General features: G+C 43.9%; 1 protein-coding gene across 3 annotated transcripts in view; it reads right to left on the reverse strand.

The window, feature by feature from the left end:
• LOC118791937 (transcription factor IIIB 90 kDa subunit-like) overlaps positions 1 to 23,979 on the reverse strand; it is a 63,486-nt gene extending 39,507 nt beyond the window's left edge. For 2 of the 3 annotated variants that reach the window (XM_036549504.1, XM_036549502.1), the window contains exons 1-5: positions 23,727 to 23,979; positions 22,914 to 23,154; positions 6,670 to 6,750; positions 3,182 to 3,355; positions 1,321 to 1,352 (exon numbers count right to left, since the gene is read on the reverse strand). In XM_036549504.1, coding sequence (XP_036405397.1) covers positions 1,321 to 1,352; positions 3,182 to 3,355; positions 6,670 to 6,750; positions 22,914 to 23,097 — 471 coding nt within the window. In that variant the 5' untranslated portion in view covers positions 23,098 to 23,154; positions 23,727 to 23,979. The remainder of the gene's footprint in view (positions 1 to 1,320; positions 1,353 to 3,181; positions 3,356 to 6,669; positions 6,751 to 22,913; positions 23,155 to 23,726) is intronic. The other variant, XM_036549503.1, reaches the window with a different exon arrangement.
• Positions 23,980 to 25,106: the final 1,127 nt, after the last annotated feature.

Here is a 25,106-nt window from a genome sequence, read left to right on the forward strand (position 1 = left end):
CATCATCAGTGATGTGATAGGCAGACCTCAGAGCCACTTTGAGGGGTGTAGGAGGCAACATGGATGAGTGAAACATCATTCACAGCCTCCCTGAGAGAGGTTGATTTGTAATGTCCCTTTCAGTTAGGAAAGAGCCAGAAAGTTCACACCTGACGTTCTTGGAGGTGCAGGAAGAAAATCCATTATCCTTTGAGCTGTTTGCCACGGCAACCCTCTGGCTTTGCAGAAATGCCCCATTTAAAAATGGCAGATGACTGATCTGCTCTGACTCCACTCTGAATAATTGATGTGTTTTTCCTACATTATTTATTAGCTTAGCGGCCCGCGTTTTCGCACATTGCCCATTTACACAGCTGGGTGTTTACCGGAGCTCGAGTGTGCATGACTGCAGTGCCTCACCCAGGAATTGAACCTGTGGCGTTAATGTGGCGGGCCAAGCTCATTAACCTCTGCGCCAACTAACCGACTGGCAGTGACTTTGTTCGTAAGTCAGGAGGCAGGGCAATCCTGGTATGAGAGGATCTACTGGTTTTTCTTCTAACTTAAATTAATTTAAACAATTAATAAGCTATTAGATACATTTCATTCATTTGATTCATGTAAATGATGATTCATTTGACGAATTGAATCTGATACATAAATGGGAAGTCGTCTCCCACTCATACTACAAATTTCACAGTGCCCTGCAGTGGGTCCTGATTGGAGGATGGATGCTATTCCACTGATGTCATCGGAGCAACATGCAGGTGCCTGACAAATTACAGGGTACATGAGAGCAGTGAGACAAGAAAACCACACCCACACCTATCTCTAATGGAAACAAGCCAGTTCTGCTGCTCTGGGATCCTGGTCATTGTGGACAAATGCCACAGCTGATTTCTACCCCAGGCTGTAGGGCACAGCCTGAGCTCGAAGTGAACACCTTGCCTACCCCAATCCTAAAATTTTTAATGAATGTAAAGGCCTAGTATTCATACTTTAGCTACATACTTTAACATCAAAACGGTTAACCTTGTACTGCATGGCCTAACCTAGCCTCATTCATCAGAAGTCTATCAGGCCTGCTTTGCTCAGCCAGCCCTACAGTACATACGTTTAGTGACAACTATAGGCATATCTGAGATAAGAATGCGAAGGCCACAGGAAGGCGCATTTTCCCACCTCTTCCTCTTGTAATGAATCTCCTGCCATGTGTATGCTTGAGTAGGTGAAATGCCTGCTACCACTGACTGCTCTTTCTGCATATGTTATCTCAGTTCAGAGCACAGTTGGTACCTGATGTGTTGTAAGGCCTGTAAAGTGAGGCTGAGGATAACCTACCTGTAAGAGATCGCTCAGGTCCAGGAGCATGTCTGTGGGCTAGTTAGGGGCAAAAACAGCACCTGAAGGTTACACTTACAGCTCCCTACAACTACATATCACATAAGAGCACACTGTTTTATTGCATAGTATGCATCTGGTCCCATTTTAATCCCACTAGCATTACTTACTCCTGTTATTTGCATAATCTCGTTAAGTGCATAACCTCATTCCAACTCCTGAGCGCATGCAGTCTGTGGGATCCACCAATCCACCCTATCCAGCATAAGATAACAAGCACCCCCCCCCCATTTGTAGAGCTAGAATTAGACCTTTGTGTGCCATTTTCAAAAGGTAATACTTACACATGACAAAATATGAAATCTAAAACGTATAGGATTACAATTGTATTACATATCAGAAAATATGGAAAAATTAACTATTATATCAATGACCATTTTCAGATGCAGCATTACCCAATATTTCAAAATATTTTTTGCAGCTTACAGCACTTCCTCAGAATGCACATGCATGAACTGCATAAATAAAAGTGGCAATAGCATATATTTTCTAATATGTGTCTTATGAGACTTGCTTAAATACATATTTCCAAGGTTTATTTTTTCTTCCATCAGGGTGGAGCTACTTGACTATGCTGATTCAGGGGGAGGCTGGTGTTTGTGTGCAGGGTTTTCTGAGGGTCCCTGTAGGTTACCTTGGGTATCTGCACAGTGACTCGAGACCCGCAGTGACTCGAGACCCACACACACACATACACTGATGCTTGCAACTGTCTCCACAGGAACAGCCTTGGGGGGGCCCTCAGGCCAATCGAAACAAGCAGAGGTGTTGATCACAAGCACTGCCTTTGCACGTATTCCACTGTCAGTGTTGGAGAGGAAATTGCTGTACACGTCCTTACAGGACAAGAAGCGTGTTCTCCTGTAAGCGTTAACTGGCCTAGTGGTGATATAGCAGTAAATGCGACACAGCAGCTCCTAAAACACTGGCTGTTCACTCAGTCTGTCCATCAGGGAAATAGCCAAACAGTGAGGGCCACTCACTATTTCTTCCTCCAGTCACAGCCAATAAGAACCCTTACGTTCTACACCAGACTCAAGCTTGTATTATTACAGTAGCAGTATCTACTACAGAACTGCTGTGTGGCCAGTTGCCCTTTTCATCCCACCCTCTTCTGGAGCACAACCCACCTTGTCTGTCAGTCGTTATGGTGACAGAGCCCATCACCCAATTTTGGGACTGTACCCCTTTACAGCATCACACAAAAAGATTACCGCCACCTCCGAGATGGAGGGGTTAATCCCATGGTCTCCAGAGGCTGCAGACAATGGGTATTAAAAATACTTTGAGAGACTATGAGAGGGCATTAGTGAGCCTGGGTTTGTCCTCAGACAGCCGTTAGCCTTTACTGTGGCAGAGCTGCACTCTCCCTGTCTGCAGTGTTAGGTAAGGTGGCATGGGCCTGGCGTGGGAGACAAGAAAACACTGCCCTCAGTTCTCTCCCTACCTCTAAATAGTGAGAAAAGTCATTCAGTTAGACTTCTGGATCAAAGTGATGATTCTGTATGAGAATGAATGATTCTGTGTGAGACTAAATGATTCTATATGAGACCAAATGATTTTGTATGAGACTGAATGATTCTGTATGATTCTGTACATACCACTATTGCATTGTTTCTTTCATATACTAAGAAGTTGTGAAAATGTTGAAATTATTACAATATCTATATAATCTATTATGTAAGCTCTTCTACAAGGGAAACTTCTGAAAAGAGTATGCCATACGCACATGGCTCGTGTTAGCTGCAGTGGGGGGGAACTGGTGTCACTCCGCCAGCAGCGGGGGAAGGTGGAAGGATACGGGGGGTGCCCTCCGTCCGGCACACCAGGTACAGGCAGGCGGCGATCACATGGGCCATCTTCCTCCCCCGTGTCAGGTGCTTGCTCACCGCCATCTTGAAGAAGTTGAAGGCAGTGTCCAGGCAGTGCTGGTTCAACTGCAGCTGGTTTCCCAGATTGTGGATCTGCCGTTTCCCTGGTGACGCACACACGCGTACGCACACACACACACACACACACACACACAGATGACTTCACCCACAGGTGTCTGTGAGCCCCACTCCCAGCAGTGGTGAGGACATGGGAACTTTTTGTGCTCTGACACGGTCTGAGAGGCCCGTCAGACTGAGCCCTGATTGGCTGAAGGGACAGACAGCTGGTAGTCCCCCATGGGAACAGAAGTTCTGCGGCCTTCACATAGACAAATCCCACCCCACTCCTCTTGCCTCTCTGCTATAATTCATTGCACACATACAAGAGCATAAGGACATAAGAGGTTTAATGACAAGAACAGACCGCTCAGCCCAGCTACTCTCAATTTTGTCTAGTATAGTTTAGACATGTTTTAGTCTTTAGTCTAGTGTATCCTAGTCTAAATTAGGTCTGTCTCATGCCTGGTCTTCAACACTTCCACTACAAGTCATGGCAAGCTACTCCATGCATTTATAACTGAAAAAATACAAATGAGTGAAAAAATATTAAAAAAATAGAAAAATAGAAAAAATATCAGTGTGAAATTTACCCTTAGCCAACTTCCACTTATGTCCTGTTGTTCTCCTGACAAAACAAGTCTTGAAATACCTTCTGTAGTCCACTAATTATCTCTTTTAAAAATGTAATACCCCGTCAAATCTCCCTTCTTCTTTCTCTGTATATTAAACATCTCTCAATGAACAGCTGAAATTGCATATATACAGGCAGACACAAGAGAAATCATGATGTGCGTGACATTGTGTTGCTTCAAATGTCAACATTTTGACAGAGTTTTCTGTTTTTTGTGTTGTCATTAGCAGCTGGCTTTCAGGAAACCTCCGTTCTCACTGCCAGAAAGCGGTCCCGGGTGTGTAGTCTACTGAAAGCTCATTGCAACAGACGATAAGCTCCTCAGATGAGCGCATAAGGGGGTGAGTGGGTTCAAGGCGATCGGACTGTGTGCTGAGAGCAAGAGCCAGGGGCAACACAGAGCATGGAGAAGAGTTGAGCTGAAAACTGAGTCAGATCAGAGTGACTGGAGTATGGGGCCACTTCAGTCACCTTCAGTGACCTTCAGTCACCCAGCTGCAACGCTGTCTTAAATTGGTTGTTCGAAGTCGAAGCCAAAGCACAAGCATGGTTGGACTGAAATCCCCTGTCCCAGTTCAGAGCAGGCTTGCGGAGAGGGGTCTGGCTGTGATGGCACAGGAACACCAAAAATACCCCCCTCACAAAAAACGCTTTTGAGAGCATAATCCTCTGATTCTGAGACCGACAGTGCGGTTATTTCATTACAAACGGAGGGACGTGGTTAATCCTGCTGTGATTTTAGCAGTGCCGGTGGATTATCAGGCCGCCCAGATGTAACCATACCATGTGGATTCACGGATGCTAACTGCTGGAGCTGCAAGGGAGAGTTCTGTGACTTTGAGCATATGTCCCACCTGGGCTCGGCAGCCCTAACTGAACAGCTTTGCAGTGGTCTCTTTACTTCATTTGTGTTTTTTGTGCCATGTAGAAGTAGAAGAAAGGTACTGCCATTACCGTGCAGGAATGGGTCACTCAGTTAGTCAGCAAATGAGTGAAAACACCATTTCTGGAGGTGCTTAGGGTTCTTTTCTGAGGCAGACACCCACTGTTTATAAAGGTATTCAGAGAGAAAGTGTGGAAAAGTGGCATTGAAAGAGTTGGATTATTTATAATATCTTGAGCATTTTCTGGGTTGTTGCTGTGCATTGCTCATGCATTCTGACCCTCTTTCACATGCCCGCCCTGACCCCATGAGGCTATGGGTTCTATTCCCAGCCTGGCCCTCCTCGTGACCTCTCTGCGCTCAACAGCATGGAAGTGTCTGTGGGGTCACACCCCAGCAATGGTTGGGAGACACTGAGCTGTCAGGGAAGGGTGTACTTCTAAATCCCGCTTCGGATTACAAGGATCTGCAGAGCCTCAGACAAGGGCTGCAGTGTGGCGCAGTGGTGAGGAGCAGGGCTCGTACCTGAAAGGTTGCTGGTTCGGTTCCCCACAGAGACACTGTTATTGTGTCCTTATGCATGGTCCTTAAACCACAATTTCCCCTACAGTAAATATCCAGCTGTATAAAGGGATAAAACTGCAACCTGTGTAAATTGCTCTGTACGAGTGTAAGTTGCTCTGCTATATGACAATAATTTAATTTAATATCTGTAAAGGACCTTTATAATTGGGCCCTTAGGGGAAAAATGGGAAATGAAACACAGGTAAAGTGATTGGTTGGCCAAACCAAGCATATATCACTCAGGCTTGTGAGGCTCTTTGTGTGTGCTTGGTGTGTCTTTATGTTTCCCTGAATTTCATTTTCCAGTACCTGTTTCCTTCAGAGGCATAGAAAATGACTCACGACCTGGAATAAGATGTATATGTTAAATGGTGAGGGTGGAGTGAGAGATTTCTCAATTACAGGAGTAATATGTGTTGTGCCCTTAAGGGGTAAAGGGGGGTGCTGCCCCACCTCTTGCACTCACAGCGAAGAGACTGAGGCCTGTTGCCATGGTACCCCGTTATGCTTCAGCATCCGCCACGTTCCCAGAGATGGCTAGAGAGATCACCCCCCTCCTTCCAGCTCGGGCAATCACACATCCCATGCCAAGGGGGTGACGATGATGAGTGATTATCAGGTCACGCCACCTCACCCCATTTGGCACGCGTCCATGGGCCCCCAGCTACATGCAGGTGGCTGCCCCCCACCCTTCTTCGGGGAGCGTGAGATTGTGGGTAATTGCCAGAGATAATCTGAGAGAATTCACCATGTCTACATGAAAATATGTGTGACTCTCACTGCACAAACAGATTTACAATGAACAGTGTTTCCTGTAAGCCACCGACTGAATTGAACTCTGCTTTCAGCCTGAGCGCATGCGCACACAGCATAAGTTACATGCTTTCATGTTGACCTTTGACCTTTCGAAATGTATCCTGAGGCTCTGCAGCAAATGCAATTGCCTGGCTGGACCCAGACATTACATTAGATTACGTTACATTACATTATTGTCATTTAGCAGACGTTCTTATCCAGAGCCACTTGCCCAGTGTGAATCAAGTGGCATGAAAAGCTGCACAAACAGGATACCACTAACTACCTATGGACAAGTGTCAGTGCTAAACATAGTTCTGAGATCATAAATGTGTGCCTAGATTTACAGGTAAGCACAAAGCAATATGTACAACTTATAGGCTATATCATAACAAATACATTGGTAACACATGCCACACACGTGCAAGTAAACCTCTGCATACCCAATTACATAATTGCAGACCCGGGCCGCAGTGGGAGCTCACCATTCTGCAGCGTCTGAGCGCGTGACTCCTTTCCCAGGCTGGTGAGGAACCCGCTTCCCAGGACTGGGGCCTTCCCTGTACCTGCAAGAGCAGAGCAGAACAGAGGAAAGGGCGTGAGGACTCCAATGCAGTCACATGACCCTGTTACTGACCTTACATTACATGTTATCCATGTGCATTATCCACTTACCAAAGCAACTACCTCACAGATGGGAATCAAACCTGCAACCTTCTGGTAACAAGGCAAGTTCCCCAGTACAAATGCAGCCGGTGTGCATCACAGACATGGTTGGCTTACATAATTGACACATCACAAAAATCATGTTTCTTCCCCCCAAATTTCATCATCAATTCAAACTTGAAGGATAAGAAAAAGATTAGAACGGAGTCACCACGGGGAGAGGAAAATAACAGCCCCAATGTGTGACCGTGATGTCGTTCAGGGATCTTTACAGAACACGTCACAGACAAACAATAAGTCAATATGCACTTCATGTTAACTCATTCAAGTAATCTGTCATTAAGTTCAGTTTTAGTAGATTTTATAAAGTTCTATGCCTATTACAAGAAGATTTTGTTCATAGGACGCATGTTTAAGGTGCATTTCAATGAAGCGATGCTTGAAGACTGAATTGGGTCAATTCAGTGAAATCATCACATCTCCTGGCACATCCCTAAAAGAATTAATTGAAATTAGCTGCATCTTTTTCCACTACAGAATGCTCACTTAAGGTGTTATTGTCTTGGCATTAACATCATACAGGATCTCTTTAAAATGGCTTGATATATACATAGCCAAGGTGACAGATTGTAGCACTATTTAATACAACTTTGTAAAATAAACTGTGCAAATGCAAAATTTTAATTATGACATTAATATATAAATTCAATGAATTTGTCATTTTATTTTTACATTAACCTTTCAAGACATTTCAGATTTTTTCCCTACACTCACGAGACAGCGGCATCCGTCCCTAATCACATCAAATATCAGAAAGAAAAACAGGAAAATTGTGCCACCTGTTGATTGTAAAGGAAAAAATCCAATACCGTTGGATATCGCCTACTAGTACTTTAATGTATCAAGAAACTGAATTTTGCTACTGTGCTACCCTCTGCTGGTTGCTCTGAACAGCAGGCGTAGAACGCAAACTCGTATGGTGAGAAAGCATTTAGCATCGTTTTAAACATGCTAGTATGTCATTTTAAAGATGTGTTTACATCACTGAGATTTACATGGGACTCTGAAATGTCTTAATGTATGTATACAATACAGCTATTTTATGTAAAATTCCAGTCATGCTGGCTGGGGGCCTCTCACAGTTCAGTTTCTTCTGTTGATTGGCAACTGGGACAACAGGTGATCCAAGGTCTAATCCATTCCACGGCTCTAATTCAGTAATCAAACCACAGTTGGGATAAAGTTCAGATATCTGAGAATCAAAAATTTTTTTCACAAACTAAAATAAATATAATGAAATTTTTGATTCATTTAAGTCAAAACTACATACTAGTGTATAAAGTATGAATGATTTAGACTGAGATTGAAGCTTATTTGTCAAAGTTTCCATGGCTGTCTGTGGTCTCTAATTAGTCCATTAAGACTGGGATTGGTTAACTGGCTACAGTTCTTTCAGTGCAGTGCAAAGAGGTGGTCATTGAACAGGTGTTTCTTGGCTTGCTGTCATTACCTTCCAGTTTTGTTCTGCTAGCAGGCCAAATTATTTTGTACAGCTAGTGGTCTGTGTCCCAATGATGCCTTTAGCATCATGTTTCTATTTAGGGTGAGTTCAATTTTACTTCCACCTGTGTGGCTAGAGAAGGTTCCACAGTAAAGGTTGTGGGAACTGTTCTTTTCATATTGCATGTCTACCTGGTTTATTATTTCAGTAGCAGGACTGAGATGCCAGCTGGAACTTCTCTTTTCTCTAAAAACCTTACCAAAAATATGCATTCTGAAGCACAGCAGCAAGATGGACTCTTCCCTGAACAGAACCGGGCATATTTCTTTCCTAAGTGACCGGTTTGTTGTAAAACACCAGCTGGCAGTTTGGTCTTTTATGGCTGTATCTAAAGCCAGAGATTCTTCTGGGCTGGCTTCCATTTTGGCTGTGTAGTGCTATGGTTTCGGCTTCTCTGGCTGCCATCTGAAGAGATCATGGTGGTTTGGGTGTTTTGAGATCAGGCTGGTATTTCACAGTGCACTCCAACCAGTCAACTGTAAATCTGAGGGTGTTTTGATTTAACTCCTCTTTCTATCTGCAGAGTATCATTGCTTTGTTCAGTGTTATTGGCCAGTGTGCATTATGCTGATGCATGTAAAGGTATGTGTTTTTGAAGAATCATTTCCAAACTTGCACCTCATGGCTTCCACATATTAGAATGGATGTTGAATGCAGTTGGTGTACATTAGAGTTAATGTGTTAAAATGGGCCACTGAGTGCTTTACTGACTCAGAAAGTATATCAATGCAGCTTCAAAAGAGGCAAGAAGGCACACTATAAACACAGGTTGGAGAGGTGAATTTGAAACCTAAGATATTGGGAGTACTATAGATGCTGCTTCAAACTGGGGGCCCCAGGCCATTCCTTCCTTCCTGTTCCCACAGCAGAAGGCATTGTGTCAGAGTGTCGGGATCGATACTTCTGGGTGTCCATGAACCAGGCTCCTCCAAGCCATGAGCACCGCATCGAGGCCATAGGTAAGGTAGGCGTTTTGGTAATTGCATGTGACGCCCTATCCCTTAGTGGTGGCATATGATACACGTTACGGTGTTGTGCCTCTCAGAAACATGCTGGGCCAGAATCCCCGCAATGAATATCCACCAGTTTAAAGGGATGATGTCTAAGCTCTGAGAGAGGCCTCTTCTAAGCTAATAAACTGTATAGCCCAATCAGACCTGGAATTTGAGACTATGTGTCTCCACACACCAAAACTGGCACCATGCTGTACCTGGCTGTCCTCAGATTCCACTGGTGCGCACCCACTCAATGAGGAATATGCTTCGATGTGTGGGTACACGTACAGCCAGTTCTCCATGGACGGCTGCATAACCTTCCGCGCCTCCTACTTCTCCTGCCACACTGAGAACCAGGTACATTCAGAGGGACAGGGGGACAACCTTCTCTCACAGGGGAGCCCAGATCGTTAGGATGAATAAACGCCTGACTCTGTAACTCTGCCCGCAGAACGACAAGCTCTTCGTCTTCAGGTTCAACTTAATCCTGCTTGACCACCTGGGCAAAGAGACTGCATATCATGTGGCCAAGAACTGCTCGCTTGCCCTGCCCTGGTCTGCCAGAGAGGTCATCTGTGAGGAGAACTACATGGAGGTACTGTGGGCGTACTCAGGGAGAGTCTCAAAAGTGCCAGCTTTCTGATAGTGTGACCTTGAGCAAGCTCAGAGATGGACAGAGTTTGATCATAATTAATGCTATTCATTGACTGATATGATGCCCTGCTGAGATGCACCGAAGAACCAGGAAGCTGGCTTGTCCAACAGATGTTGAGCTAACCTGCAGGGCACGAATAATCACACATAAATGTTCACATTTAATTGTTACTTGTCTCCTTTAAACAGAATTGTTTCACAAAATATCAAACATGCCAGTGATCCAGTGCACTGCTCGCTCTGGACTCCACTCTGCAGCACTGAGCTACTGCCCCCTCCCACCACTGCTGTGCCATGTCCCCCAGGTCACAGTGAGCAGAGATGTGCCCTGCCCGCCAAGCGGATACACCTCCCAGGAGGTCTGGAGTGCAGCTCTCTCTACTGTAAGCCACTCAACTTCACCACCACCTTTATACATGGACCAGACAGTCAACTCAGTGCACATCAAATTGAAACTAGTCTTTGCTTTTGTCGAAATTTCAAGAGTTCTGATTTGCTGTCCTGTTATGAACATTCTTGAATGGGTGTGGTCAAAAAGAGAACAACCCTAGGAATACCTGGGAAAGCAGACAACACTGGATCCTCCTGTTACCATGTTACCTAGATGGTGGAAGGAAACACAGGAGCTGAATGTCTGGTCATAGCAGAATATCTGAGTGACACTGTTTCGCGTTTGTGGATGAGCTTGGGTTTCTCAGGACAGTGCTGTGTAGATAAGGCTCGGATCTTAATGAGATCCAGATGGCCCCTCTTTCACTGAACCTACTATATTGGTTGCTCAACATTCTATACAGGGTAGTATATCTGTGTTACATCTGCATAGCACTAATCCAAAATAACAACCCTCATATGCTAATATATAGTATTAGCCAGTACTTCTGGGAGACTAAGACAAATTTGGTCAAAGACCAGCTATGATCAGAGCTCCCAATGAAGAAAAATCCAAATCAAAGTATGCAAACGGGTCAGGATTTTAAATAAATCCTATAATGGCAAAGCATTGATATTTCTTTTTAAATTGTGAAAGAAAATATATGGAACTGAACATGTTGCATTCTCTAAATTGAACCTCTTTAGCTATTTCCAGCTTTGACATTTTTGTGCAGTGTCACTTTGTTATATGCCACAGTTGGAGCACAACATTCAGCTTCCTTTCATACAAGTTTAGTTAGGAGCTTTTCAACTGCCATTCATCTTAAAACTCTTAAAGGATTTTGATTTGAGCATTATTTCAGCACGAGAGTTGTTTCAGTTTTATACAGTGGATGAGGCTGCGTTTATAGGCAGAGTATTAAGGAAGGAAGATACATGTCCAAAAGTTACTCTTTGTACTTATAACTGTTCTATGGGTAACTTGGTTAATGTCCATGGTTGATGTCCACTAGATTTACAGCATGGTCAAGGAACTAGGACATTTAAACTGCAACAATTTTACATGCTTTCTCATAAAGTACAAGTGAGTAATGTTCAAAAGGGCTCTTAGGGCTTGACAGAAAGCTCTGCTCCACTGCTGAATGTTCTTTTCCTCTGCGTTTCTGCTCTGTCTCCAGGTCCACAGGTCTGCGAGCTCCGCATGGCAGGTCATATTCCACAGGGATGGGCTGCAGACAGACCCTGTGTCCATCAGCAGCGCCCGTGCGCTCGGCTATGGGATAGGAACCTCCACCCAGAGAGTCGTGTTCCGCTCTGGCTACCAACAGCCTCATGCTCACGTTGTGATGGCAAGTACAGCCAGTGTAATGGCAAGTGCCAGCAAAATAGCACCAAATTCAACATGCCATTCGGTAAGGCAAAGCCAAGGGAAATATGGCAGCTAAATCTTTTAAAAAATGTTTTTTCCTTGTTTGCTAGCTGCTGTTGGTGAAGATACATACTTAGGCAAGCTAGCCACTGTATGGAACGTGGCTGCATACTTCAGTATGTTAACATCCATGATCAGTAACTTGTGTAAAATAAGCTCACTTGAGGGCATATAACATTTACAAAAGTTTGGAACAGCATTTATGAGCTAGGCAATGTGAAGTGTTTGACTGACTTCAGGCTGTCACTATCATATTTGGTTTGTAAATCTTTGGAATCTCCTATTTGTACTTCTGAAGGAGTGAAAGCACCTGAAAAATAAACACCTAAAGGGAGTGCTTACTTGGCTGTGCAAGGTAACACTAACTAGACTGATTTGTGAACTTTTTCCCAGGATACCCAGGATAAGTTTTCAAAGAACCACTGTGTGTACTTTTGTGTGCAACCTTGTTCTCCTTCCTTAGGTCGACAGTATTGAGGTAGTGGTGATCCACACAACCATGTTCTTCAGACAGAAATGGGTGGTGATGATGATGGATCTATCTGCAGCCTGCGCCATGAGTAAGCACTCTTAAAATGGAGAACAAACAGGATGGGTCCCACTGTCAAATGGGCCTTCGCTTATCCAACTAGGGCATCATGGAATGCCACAGCAGCTCCTGTTTTTACAAGCTGCTCACATGACCAAACATGGGATTGCAGTGTGGTGTAATCATTGAGGGAACTGGGCTTGCAAACTGAGGGCTGTGAGTGACATTCCTAGGTAGGGGAGCCACTGTTGAAGTGGGCACTGGACCTGAATTGCTTGGATAAATGTAAAGCTGTATTGATGGAGAATCTGTATAATGTAAGCTCCCCAGATAGGACTGCCAAAATAGCTACTAAAACATGGCTTCTGAGCTGTTCAGTTCTGCTACTTTTGCAGACCCTGGTGCTTTTGATGGTGCAAGGCTCTCCTGGGATGTTCCCATGGTCATGACGCCTTTGCTATATGACCGCTCTGAATGTGTGGGCAAGAGGATGAAGATGGGCGTGGAGGGCCAACTTTTCGATGAGCTTACATTGGCAGCAAGGGGCTATTCCCTGGGGATCAGCGAGGGAATGGTGCATATGAGCATCCCCTTTGGTGCAGAAGGGGGGTACAGAAGGGTAAGCCCCTGTAAGCACCCAACCTTCACATTTCTCACCACCACACATTGGTGGATTTTCCCTGGAAATTTGTGTTATACAAGTAGTTAAGTTAATACTTTCCAAACTGGAGTCCAGAGTGTTCCAGAGACATTGGCTTCTCGCAGCAAACTGCATTGCACTAAAGCTACTGTACACTGGTGAAACCAGCCTTTGGGTTTCTTTTGCCAGAGCTTTGTGCTGAACAACACCTACAATGACTTCTACATAATCTATCTCTACTATGAGCACCTCTTCACGGATGGGTCTGGCTTCGAAACCAGGCATCGCATGTCACGGGTTGTGAAATCTCCACTAATGTGCCACAAACCCTTCACCATTGACCGTAAGTGATCCTTTCCATTATATTGCCTCATGATGTAATATTGGTCCAGTGTAATCATATTTTGCTCACCGAGAGAGGACATTGCATTTTGATTTCAAAAATTCAATCCAAATTCAATGAGCTGATCAACAGGAGGACTCTAGACCAAGCTAACATTATTCTGCACCATAGAGACTGTCCTGGAGGAATCTGTGTTCACGGTCTACCTTGGAAACTTTCCTCCGGATGTGGATCTGGTTGCAGTGAAGCTGAACGGGGAGAGCTTTTCTGCATCTGATGCATTTCAAAGCGGTTACCTTGTTGGTAAGGTCTCTCACCCCAACAGAACCCATGGCTATGTGATCAAGGTTTCCTTCGAAGACCGAATTGTACCCAGGATGGTGAGTAGGATGGGTTAAAATGTTGTGGGACTAAACTGGGTGTGAACTACGTGCTTTCAAGATTGTTACTGAGGTTGTAAATTCCAACAGTACTTGGGAGAGGGACTGCTCCAGTACTCCTTGGACATAAACTACACCTTGAGCAACATGCCCCAGGAAGACTCCTACTACCACCTTGCATCTGTAGTGGCTCTGCTTAAGGATGCCTGTAAGACAATCTGTGACCTTGAGTACTCCATCCACTGTGATAGTTGCAACTGATTCCAACTTCCACCTGACACCTGTAATTTGCTTTCTCCTCCTTAAGTCCCACCTGACATCACAGGAGTCTGCACAGACAGGAGTATAATCTTCAAGATGAAGCACCAAAAACTGGGGTACATGTGGGAGATCACCATTGGGCATTACGCTCTCACCCCTGAGTTAGCAGAAAGGCGTGGCTACATCCTGCAGAGCAACAACAGCAAAAGCATGACGCTGGAGGTCCCTGTCTTTACAACTGGCTATACCTATGAGGTAAGGAATGCTTAGAAATCAGTCTAGTAGGCTAAGGCTTCCACTCTGTTACTATAAAAAGTCCTCGGTTCATGTCTTTAAAAAATCATAGGTTGATGTATTTATGTAAAGCTGCCTATGCATGCTAACACAAAATCTTCCTGTGTGTCTATCCAGGAAATTACCCTGAAGCAGTTTTTCGGCACTTTTGAAATTCTTACAAGGGATGGAAAAACCCAGGAGGTCCAGAGGTCGTCACCAAAGCGCTGCCAGTTCAACACAGATGAACTCATAGGTAATGTTCTCCAGCTACATGCTCGGGGTTTAAGAACACTCAGGCTGCACGGAGTGGACTCCATACTACTCTCACCCTTCCAGTGTGCTCCTCTGATGGAGTGATGACGGTGGTGACCAGCCTTGCTACAACTTACCCACCCGTGGAACCAAGCAGAACCACTCTCCTCGACAGAACCTGCAAGCCCAGAGAGGCCGATGCCACGCGAGCTCTCTTTGCATTTGGGGTGAACACATGTGGCACCAGGGCCCTGGTAAGACTGTTAATCTTCTGTCACAAGGCAAAACAATTTTTTTTTTTTTCCCTTTTTGCTTATAACAAAGATGGACCAAGCTTTTGAATTCTCTTCTAGATCAGTGATCAGTACATGATCTACGAGAATGAAATCTTATTTGACAAAGAGCTTACACCAGCAGGGGCACCTGTGATCACCAGGGACTCTGGATTCAGGTAGAGCCAGTCTGATGCCGACATGCTGATTTGTGCTTCCTGACATTTGTGTGAATGTGTGCCGACTTTCCATTCACCTTTAGTTATTTAGCACTTCATTTGATGCTCTGTGACAAGAATTAACTGAAATGTGTGCTGTCTTTTACTTAAAACTAAGACTGCCTGGACTGAAACCTGTGAATAAGTAGTTTTGGTAATTAAATGTAAATGACACCACACATTCCCTCCTTGTGGTCCAGGCACCTACAAAGTTCATAGCTGACTGGAGAATAATTTAAATACACGCACACTTTGCATACACACTGTGTCATGGAATGTCATTTAGTGGATCTAGGTATGGAACTGAAGGTGCATGCAGAAAAGCTAAGCTTTAAAATAGGAGAGAACGCCATGATTTATCCCTGCCAGGTTCTTTTGTTAGGACAGCTTCTCCATGTTTGCAGTGTGTGATGGCTCATGTTTGATTGCTATGCTGTGTTCAGGTCTTCCAATCAAGACATTCGTCAGACCTCTTTGGTTCTCTGCACCAACTGTTGTGAGCATCTTAAATGCAATGATGAGTGAGGGTGAGGTGAAAAAGGTTCTAATACCCTGCCCTTTCCTTCCATAAGCTAAAACGGAAGATGGCATATGTATGTACTGTAAGTTCTATTACTTGACTACTCACTTGTGGCATGGCACATGTGCATGACCACATTAGCGTGCTTATTAAAAATAGGCTTGATTTTTTTTGATGTGTTGTACCAAGAACAAGCATTGCCATTAACAGCAGACAAATTCCATTTTGTTGGCAATAGGCCTTTGTTTTAACCATTTGACTCACTTATGTTAAAGTGTGCTGTACTCTGTCAAGGTGGCTGTCAACTACTTTGCTTCCTATCCTATTAGATGACTGTAACTGTGACTACATGCTGTAAAAACACATTCTTTGACTTCTGGCCATAAATGTTCTTGTAGCTAGAGAGCAACAGGAAAGTAAAGCAGGGTGTAGCAGCTGCTCCAGGTTTGATTACACTATATATACAGCAGACTAAGGTTATGACCAGTAGAGAACTGGCAAAGGTCACTTTTCTTGAAAAGGGGGAGTAAAATGCTGTTCTTAGAAACATTTTGACAAATAACCAATTAGGGGGCACTGCCATTTACAATGGGTATGCACACTCACTCAGCACAGAAATGCAATGTTTTCAAATTAAAGACTTAACAGAACCCAAAGCATCTGAAACTGCTCACTTTACAGTACTTTCTGGTTTTTCCACATTAAGCTGCAATTGAACAGCCATCATTAGACTTTTCCCTGCCACCAGAGATAATGTGCTGGCTGTGGCAAGTTATCACTAAATTAACACATGCTCATGTGGAAAAAAACTTCATGATTGCCAATACCTCAGCCTATCACTTCAGGCAGGATTAATGAAAGGATATTAGCATGTTAGCTATGCTCTCTGTTGCTATGTAAATCACTTGTGCACTTGTGCTAACGAGAGCCAGAAGGCCACAGGGTCTGACATTCTGGATATTTTAACGTGACCTAGCAAGCTACTTTTAATCTGTGTAGTGAAAGTCCACTGAACAGACTGAAGATGAGTTGTCTGACACAATGGCAAGGACAAGTCATAATGCATTAGGAGAGTCAGTGTGGTTTCTTGTTTGCACAGCTAGGCTTGTGTGCTAAGACTGGATGAGGTAGCTAGCAAGCCATCTTTTCTACCTGCAATTCTGCATGACTTCTATCATTTGACCAAAGATGACTAGTCCCTTTCACCAAAGGCTTTGGACAGTGGTGTGATTCACTTGGTAGCCCATGGGAGTGAGCATCCTTGTTGACTGAGGATAAACTGGAAGGGCGGGGTTGCAGGAGAGACTGTTGCTAGTTGCAACTAAGAGCCCTGAAAGGTTTCGGGACAGGTAAGCTGCAGCTGCTAGCTCAACACCACTGAATCTGTCAGCTTTTCCATTGATATAGCCTAGCTGCCAGGGTAAGGTCGTTTTTTCAATTCATGCAATAAATATGAAAATTTCCTGGAAAATAACACGTTAACCTGCTAGTTTTAATGTGTATCATCCAAAATGCTGGAACATTTCGAGTTCTGGTTTTGCTCCTCAGAACAGTTTCCTAGTGTTCTATTTCCTGAGTAAAATGAAGACTATTGGCTAAGACTGCAGCAAGAGAGTAAGTGTGAACTACTTCATTGTGGTGATGAATTGGTTGTAAGCATGGTATGAGTTTAAATGTTCTACGTAGTTATAAGGCTCGCTACTATTTTCCATGGCATTTCCATTATGGCATGACTGTTTTGAAATGGAAATTCAATTTCCATCAGACACTGGCATTTCAAAATGGAATCAAGTGCTTTGCACAACACTAATTTACAGCACAAAAAGGAGCACAGTTCAGTAATTTTAACCAATAAAATGAGATGAAGTGGATGTACAATTGAAATATATCATGCGAAAAATGTATTCATTTTTTGATGGCTAACAGCTTGAACAGTGAACTGCATCAGGACTGTTTTTGGAATAATATTCTTTCAAATTTAAAATTACATCTCAAAATGACAGCAACGCAACAAAAAGTGCAATGAACCCTATATCACAAATGTGTTGACAATGCTGATTTCTGACCTCTCTCTGCAGGCTTACAGTGCGATGCTTCTATCCAATCACCACTATCAATAGGCTGTTTGTGGACAGGATGTTCAAGTCTGAGACACCTGGCTTTGGCTCTATTAAAGTTGAAGGAAGCTCCACCGCAAAATGTAAAAAAACTTTTTATTCAAAAGAGATGCACACTTTCCTCCTGTATGGTACACCTGAAACCCCATTTAAATATCATTAAATGGTAACGCTCACCTTATTCCCTTTTGTAGATGGAACAGTGCATGAACCTGCCCCCGACTGTGGCCAAAATGCTCCCAGCCAGTATGGGCTGACCCAAGGTGGTAGCCCCCAACGTGTCCCCAGCGCTGTGCGTCCAGGCCCCAGTGTTTACAGTGCAAGTCAGAGGGGTAGTGTTCAACGTGTAAGACATAGACCTGGAGCTGCCCAGAGTGGGGAGACCCTGAGTAATTACAGGGTCAGTGAAGGTGGCTGGACCCAACCCATCTCCAGCCGCTATGAAGCTCCCCATGCTGGAAGCACTCAGCTTATCCACAGCAACGTCCACTCAGCCTTGGGACATGATATTTTTCACAGTCGATATGGAGGAAGCCAAAGTGGAAGCAGTCCTCCTGACCATGTGGCTGCCCGAGAAAGCAGTACTAATGTAGTACCGAGCCAGAATGCCCCCAGCAAAGTCCAACCAGTCCTCCGTGGCAGTGGAACTGGTGTCAGCACTCAACGTGTTCCTAGTCACCATGGAGCTCGGGAGGGTATCGCTGCCCAACCTGTCCCCAGTGGTCCCAGTTACTATGGAGCTAAGGAGAGTGTCAGTGCCCAACCTGTTCCCAGTGTTCCCAGTTACTATGGAGCTAGGGAGAGTGTCAGTGCCCAACATGCCCCCAGTGCTCCCAGTTACTATGGAGCTAGGGAGAATATTGATGCCCAACGTGTCCCCAGTGTCTCTGGTCACCATGGAGCTAGGGAAGGTGTTAGTGCCCACCATGTACCCAATGATCCCAGTCACTATGGAGCTGTCAAAGGTATCAGCACCCAAAGCAAGCCCAACTACCAAGGAACCATCAAGGTGGTCAGCACCCAAAATACTCCCAGCCACCATGGTGCTGTCAAGGGTGTTGGCATGCAACATGTCCCCAGTCAACAAGGAACCATCAACAGTAGCAGTACGGAACATGTTCCTATCCACTCAAGTAATGTTCCAGTCTCCAGTGGCTATGGAACTAGCCAAGCTGGCAGTGCTAACGAGCTCCCCAGCTACCATGGGGCTCCTTGGAGTGAAAGCACCCAACATATCCCTGACAGACTTCAGCCACTCCCTAGCACCTATGCCCACAGTGGAAGCAGCATGCGAGTTTCTTCTAACAGAGTACAACCAGTTGCCAATCACTATGGAGCTGGTGTGAAAGGCAGTGGCCCTAGCACTCCCATAGCTGCCCAGAGTCCAAGCACACTGAGTCACAACAAAGTTACCCAGGGTGGCAGTAACCACCATGCCTCAAGTAGCGTCCAATCAGCATCAGGCAGCTACGTAATTACCCACAGCAGAGCTACACATTTGCTGGGAATGCAGGAAAAAAATGCATTTCTACAGGATGATGGCAGTTATTCCTCCAGTGCGGTCCAACCCATCTCCAGTCACATTGAGGCTTCTGCAGGTTCCCCTGGCGGTGATGATCCTGATAATCCTTTACAGATTAAGTGTGCTCCTAAGAGCTCGAGAGGTGGCCCCAGCAAATTTGTCCTTGTCAGAAGTGGTGCTCAACAGACTAACAGTGCCAGTGTACACGAAGGCATCGAGAGAGGTAATACACTGCCTTAACCTGACACTGCAAATCCCTTCATGACCCTGTTTTCAAATCATCACTCATTATGATACTTTTGCTTCTCTAGGCTTAAGTTCTTTGTCCTTTAAGATACTGTAAAAATAGTTCAGTTTCAATAAATGCTTGTCTCTCCCATTGCTTTTTACTGCCTTTTTCCTCCTTGTTGAGACTTGGAGGTGGGCTTTGAGTTCAATCATATGGTCATGATGGGGTGCGCTTGTATGACATACAACTGTCTAGTGACAGAAATACTCTGTGTGTCATTATCGATGCTGCTGGTTATGCCACACACTCCTAAATTGCTGATCAAATCTAGATCTGTGTAGAATAAACCCTGTCAGGTACGCTCTCACCGAAACCAATATCCTGTGACAGTTCAACAGATTTCTTAATCACTGCAGATAGTCATTTGGTTTAATCAAACAAAAGCACACTTTGATGCTTACACAGCATATTCACTTAAAGAATTAAGTATATAAATCTGTCTTTTCATGGCAGAGGGAAAGGGGTTTGTAACCTGATCCTGACAAGTTACTTCCTGCAGGATATGGCAGTCAATGGCTTCACTGAAGCTTATGACTTAAAGACCATAAGTGGTGAAACCATATTAAATAGGATCTAGTCACCTGCATCGAATCTTTGTAAATCTTTAACACACATTCAGTATGTGCTAAGAGCCTTTAGTACAACAGCTCTCAAGGTGAATTTGTTCTCAGTACCTATTGATCTGATAGTGCTGCTTACTGGAGGAGAATGGATGACCAGGATGAATGCAGAGTCATTGTCCTTTTCTAAACTCCCCACATTGCTTTGGTGACCCAGTGTGTTTGGAGGATAATTTTCTGCCAGCCGTGCTAGCCTTTTATGCATTATATAACACAACTCCTCTCTGCTCATGATTATGCTGTTAAAAGTTAAAAGGCTTACATTTCTGATGGTGAGTGTTTTGAGAGGTAACAAGTAGCATATGTCAAGCTGTCTGGTATGAGAACTGCGAAGCTTGAGAAGTTTTTTCCCCAAGAGCTTACAATCAATTGTAGTAATAAAAATAGTGGGCCTGATTTTCATAACTGCTGAGAGAGAGAAAAAAACTTACAAAATGAGTGTACATGTCAAGTGTACCTGTCATGAACACTTTCTAAATAAAAATCCCCAATTAGAAAAACATGATTTTGAATTTCAGGCTGCTGAAATGAAATATGACTCGTGCTTTGATTATAACATTAGGTGCAGTGCTCAACTGAAGTATCCATTTACATGTACAATACATTGCTAAACTGGAAAATGAGTTCTCATTCAATTATAATTACAGGCACAAAGGAGACCTAAAAATTTCCTGATAAAACTGTACTCTAAAATTGTGGTCCTGCAGCGTTTTGAAAAAGTGCACTTGCATCAGTCACAAAATTAAGTGATTTCTTGTCCAGTGCTGAAAGTAAATATGACTGTCCAGGCAACAGCAGTGTGTGTTCGGTCTGTTGATACTCACCAAGGAAACAAAACTAACTGCACTTGATACCTGTAGAGTATAAGTCCACCAGAATACCATATGATGATAATTTTGTTGTAATTTGTGACATTTAAGGCAATGGGCCCAAATTATGTGATTCTAATTGTCCCAAGGCCCAAGGTAGTGTTATACAAGATCTCTGGCTGCCACTTGTACTATGGTCATCTATCTGAACCACTGTGGTAGAGAAAAATACACCCAACATACTCCAAGGCTGTTCTCTTGTCTACTGATATTTCACAGGTTTGATGACATCACTTACAACCAGCAGTAGAGGAGTTGTAATTCATGTAAATGCTGCATTTGAGGGCATCACCCAAAACCTACATCTGTGCTTACATAACTGGGGAACAGATTGCAGAGAAGCGCAACATGGTCTAGCTGGAGGGTCATATTGCCATCTACAGGTACAGCATTGATTTCATTACATTAGGGAGCATATTTTTGTTCAAGAGAAAATGGACCGTGGAGGTCATTTCTAAGGTGGTGAACAGCTTTTCCTCTGGACACTGTCTGAGCTGTGTCTGCACTGATGCAGCCATAGAAATGACTGGGAAAGGTAAAGGGACTTGGGCAATAAAATCTCTCCCATGTTGTGGACATGCTGCATTATACTGAAACATCAGCCTTGAAAAGAAGAAGTAAGATGCACAAAGTATTACATGACAGTTGTAGTGACCTACTTCATCTTGTCATGGCCATTCAATGCTTGCCTGTTTGGCAAAGTGTGAACATGGAGTCTGAATACCCTGTAATTGCTGTGCTGCACAGCAGCATCCCCTGGCCGTCAAAACATGTAACTGAACTGAGTCTCCTCTTGCAAGGAGGTGATACAAAGGTCCTGCATATGAAGGACAATAGTGTGTGGACTTTTTTAAGGAAATGAAACTCTCAAAGTGACAATGTCCAGACTGAACAGACAGCAGGCATTCAAAATCACAATGACATACACATTTACCCTATTGACTATGACCCTATTAACACATTTTGACTATTAATAAGCATTGCCTGGTACTACCAATCCTTGATTACTTGTAATTTCCATATTTCCCAACAAAAATGTTACCATGAATTAGAAAGGAAATGCCATAATTTCAGACAACAGTAACTGTCCTACTGCCATCTTGTGGGAAACACCTTTGGAGGTGTTCTCAGACTGTAGCTTGCAACATAAATTCAACAGCTCAACAGTATCACATATCTGGTATTTGAAAATACTCATATTTGGGGAAAACATACTTTGGATCATGCACTGAATCACCATTTGGACATACTTATGGGAAGTGTAATGTTCAGCAATGACCCAAACAAAATACAATAGACTCAGTTTGGGGAAAAAACTGGGCACTGTTGCTGTTACTGTTGCTGCATCATTATTTCCCCAAATAAAGCTCACCACTGAAAGACAGTCAACCACTGAAATGTGAGCATGATGTCTTTTAAAGTACAAAGTGTGTTTTAATGGTGTCAAAGGTACCAGAGAGGGCAGGACCAAAGCTACTTTGGTCCCCTTTATGTAACTTCTTTTTGGTCTACTTGAGATGGGCCAAACAGTAATCACAAATGGCTGAGAACCCCTGATTGAGGTAAACTAATCATATGGCCATCACGGAACTTAACAAATCCTAAACATGAACATATGCAACAGTGTGGTGGAGTGGTGAGGAGGAAGGATCCTAACAAAGATTGTGGGTTTGGTTGCCTGTTGGAGCACTACTGTTGTACCCTTGGGTAAGGTATTTAACCCACAATAAATATCCAGCTGTATAAATGCAGAAGACTAAGTAGCTCTGGATAAGAGCATCTGCAACAATTTACAAACTCCCAATTTTGAGGTACAACTACGAACTCGTTTTTATATGGTCGTGAGGTTTCGGCATCCTTGAAAGATGGGCAAACATCATGTGTATTGGGTGGGAAGACATTAGCCCGCGCATGACCGGGCTGTTGCCTTTAGCGGGCTCTCACCATCAGCAGAGACGAACTGCCCCACGGCCGAAGAGCCCCCGCCACTATTCTCCACAAACTGGACCTCGGATACGATGATGTTGTCCTCTAACACCGAACCGCAACCCGTGCAGACAGCACTGCCCCTGGCCTGATCGATATCTATCTCCGCGCCGCCGCAGTTTTTACACTGGCGGGAGCTCATTGTGACAGCAGGGACAGGTGACTGGCAAGCTATATCAGATGGGCAGCCGGAATACTGCTGGGAGAGAGGGAGAAATATTACAGGTAATATTACAGAAACATGACTCAAAAATCAACATCTGAACTTATTTCTGATTTGTAATCGAATTCACAATCTTGCTAAATTCCAGAGTCGCGTTCCCTTTCTCTGTTTCTTTCATCTAGCTACTTAGACAGCTAGTTAGCTACTTGCACATCTAGGCAGCGACATTAATAAATGTCTGCCTTGCTAGGTAAATTAGCACCTTTGCTCCAGGGATTTATGACACTCTCCACCGAGATTAACTGGAGACAGTGTGTGATGATGGTTTGTAAATTGGCTACCAAGATACGAAATGAGTCCAATTTGTCGCAGACTCACAGCACACCTGTCAATTATCACCCGACCTGAGGGACATGTTAGCCAAATCTCCATCTCACTCATTCGATAGGCACTATAACGTTACCGCTCTTTCTGTGTCGCTGACTGCACTGACGTTAGGTATTTAGCGATCTGGCTATTTACGAAACAACGCGAGCAACATGTTTATCTTCAACAGCACTGTGGAGACTTTAGATGGCTCCCAAAAGTTATCTGAGGTTATTACTTACTGACGAAGAAGCTCCACACAGGATGAGAAAGGCCGAACCAAATTCATGTGCAAGCCGCTAAGCAGCAGCTATGATCGCATAGCTCCTGTAAGAAACTCCCCGGTTAGGGCCACTGATCGAGGCCCTTTGTGCACCTTCAGATAAAGTTAAGCATATTGTTTTATAAAGGCAAAAAGGATAGTTTCCTTTTTGGATATTGCTGTAGGTGGTCACTCTAGAGGCATATGACATTTGACTACAATAATATTTTGACGAAACGCCTCTCCACTTTCCCCGTATTTCGAGCAAAAGTGGATGAATCTAAAGGACACGACGTGAATGGGGGTGGCTTATGAGAATATATTTCACTTTAGGGAATTCAGTTCATATATGTGTGTGTGGAATTGTGTAGGCAGTGGAATAATTTCAAAATGGAATCCTACTCACCAAGACAGTGCTTCCCAAAATGTGTGTGTTTCAAAGCCCTTTCCAAACCAGTCCGACCGACCCCCCTCCCCGCATCTGGATATGTGGTTGCTTCCCGTACGTTTCAGATGACAGCTGTGACGGGGTTTGAACGCCGGGACTCAGGAAGAGCGCGATCGTACCGCTCTACTTATCTCCGACACAGGATACAGCGTAATACAACGCTGAACACTGAATTTAGGTAAATTTGCCTGCAGCGCAACATCTACACGAATTACTATGGACACAGTTAGCCGTCTCCCTAAATATGACTCGGGTCTAGCCAGAGGCTCTGGATTTAGCGCCTAACGTCAGTGAACCAATCAGCGGACCTGACTGCGCTTGTAATCAGAGTTTTGAGGGAGAGCGTTATCAATGATATCATGCAAGAATCTTGTCTTGTGTCATTAGTAGTGGTGTTCAAAACGATTCTTTTTAGTGATTCGGTTCCTTTCGTTCACTTCAATAAATGATTCAAATCTTTGACTCACTGATTCGTTCATTCTCATATCCGGTCGGGCGGCATATACGAATCTGTAAATAGTTTTATTGCATTTTAAAAGTTACTCTACATTGTTCCAAATATCATGTCCATTATTAGCCTGCTCTGCGGCAAAACAGCATGTGTGAAAGCAAATTAATTAATAATAATTAAATCGTAATATTCATTACGTGAAACTGCATCATGCTATTCAAACAATCATGCGGCAGCAAAGTGTACTTCGTCTTTAGGAAGGTAAAAGAACCCCACATTTTAACGCGTATAATAGCCTAAATACATGTCATTTGCTAAAACTTAAAAAAGCACTGAGGAAAAAAGAGCCACGTTTGTATCCGAAGCGAATAACGAAGTTATTATTAACGAAGTTTCGAACTAACCCAGCCCAAACATTTTAATATACTTGTAAGCCTGGTCAGTGATGTCGTATTTTTATT

Source organism: Megalops cyprinoides, chromosome 17 (genome assembly GCF_013368585.1).
Source record: "Megalops cyprinoides isolate fMegCyp1 chromosome 17, fMegCyp1.pri, whole genome shotgun sequence".
Taxonomy (NCBI): domain Eukaryota; kingdom Metazoa; phylum Chordata; class Actinopteri; order Elopiformes; family Megalopidae; genus Megalops; species Megalops cyprinoides.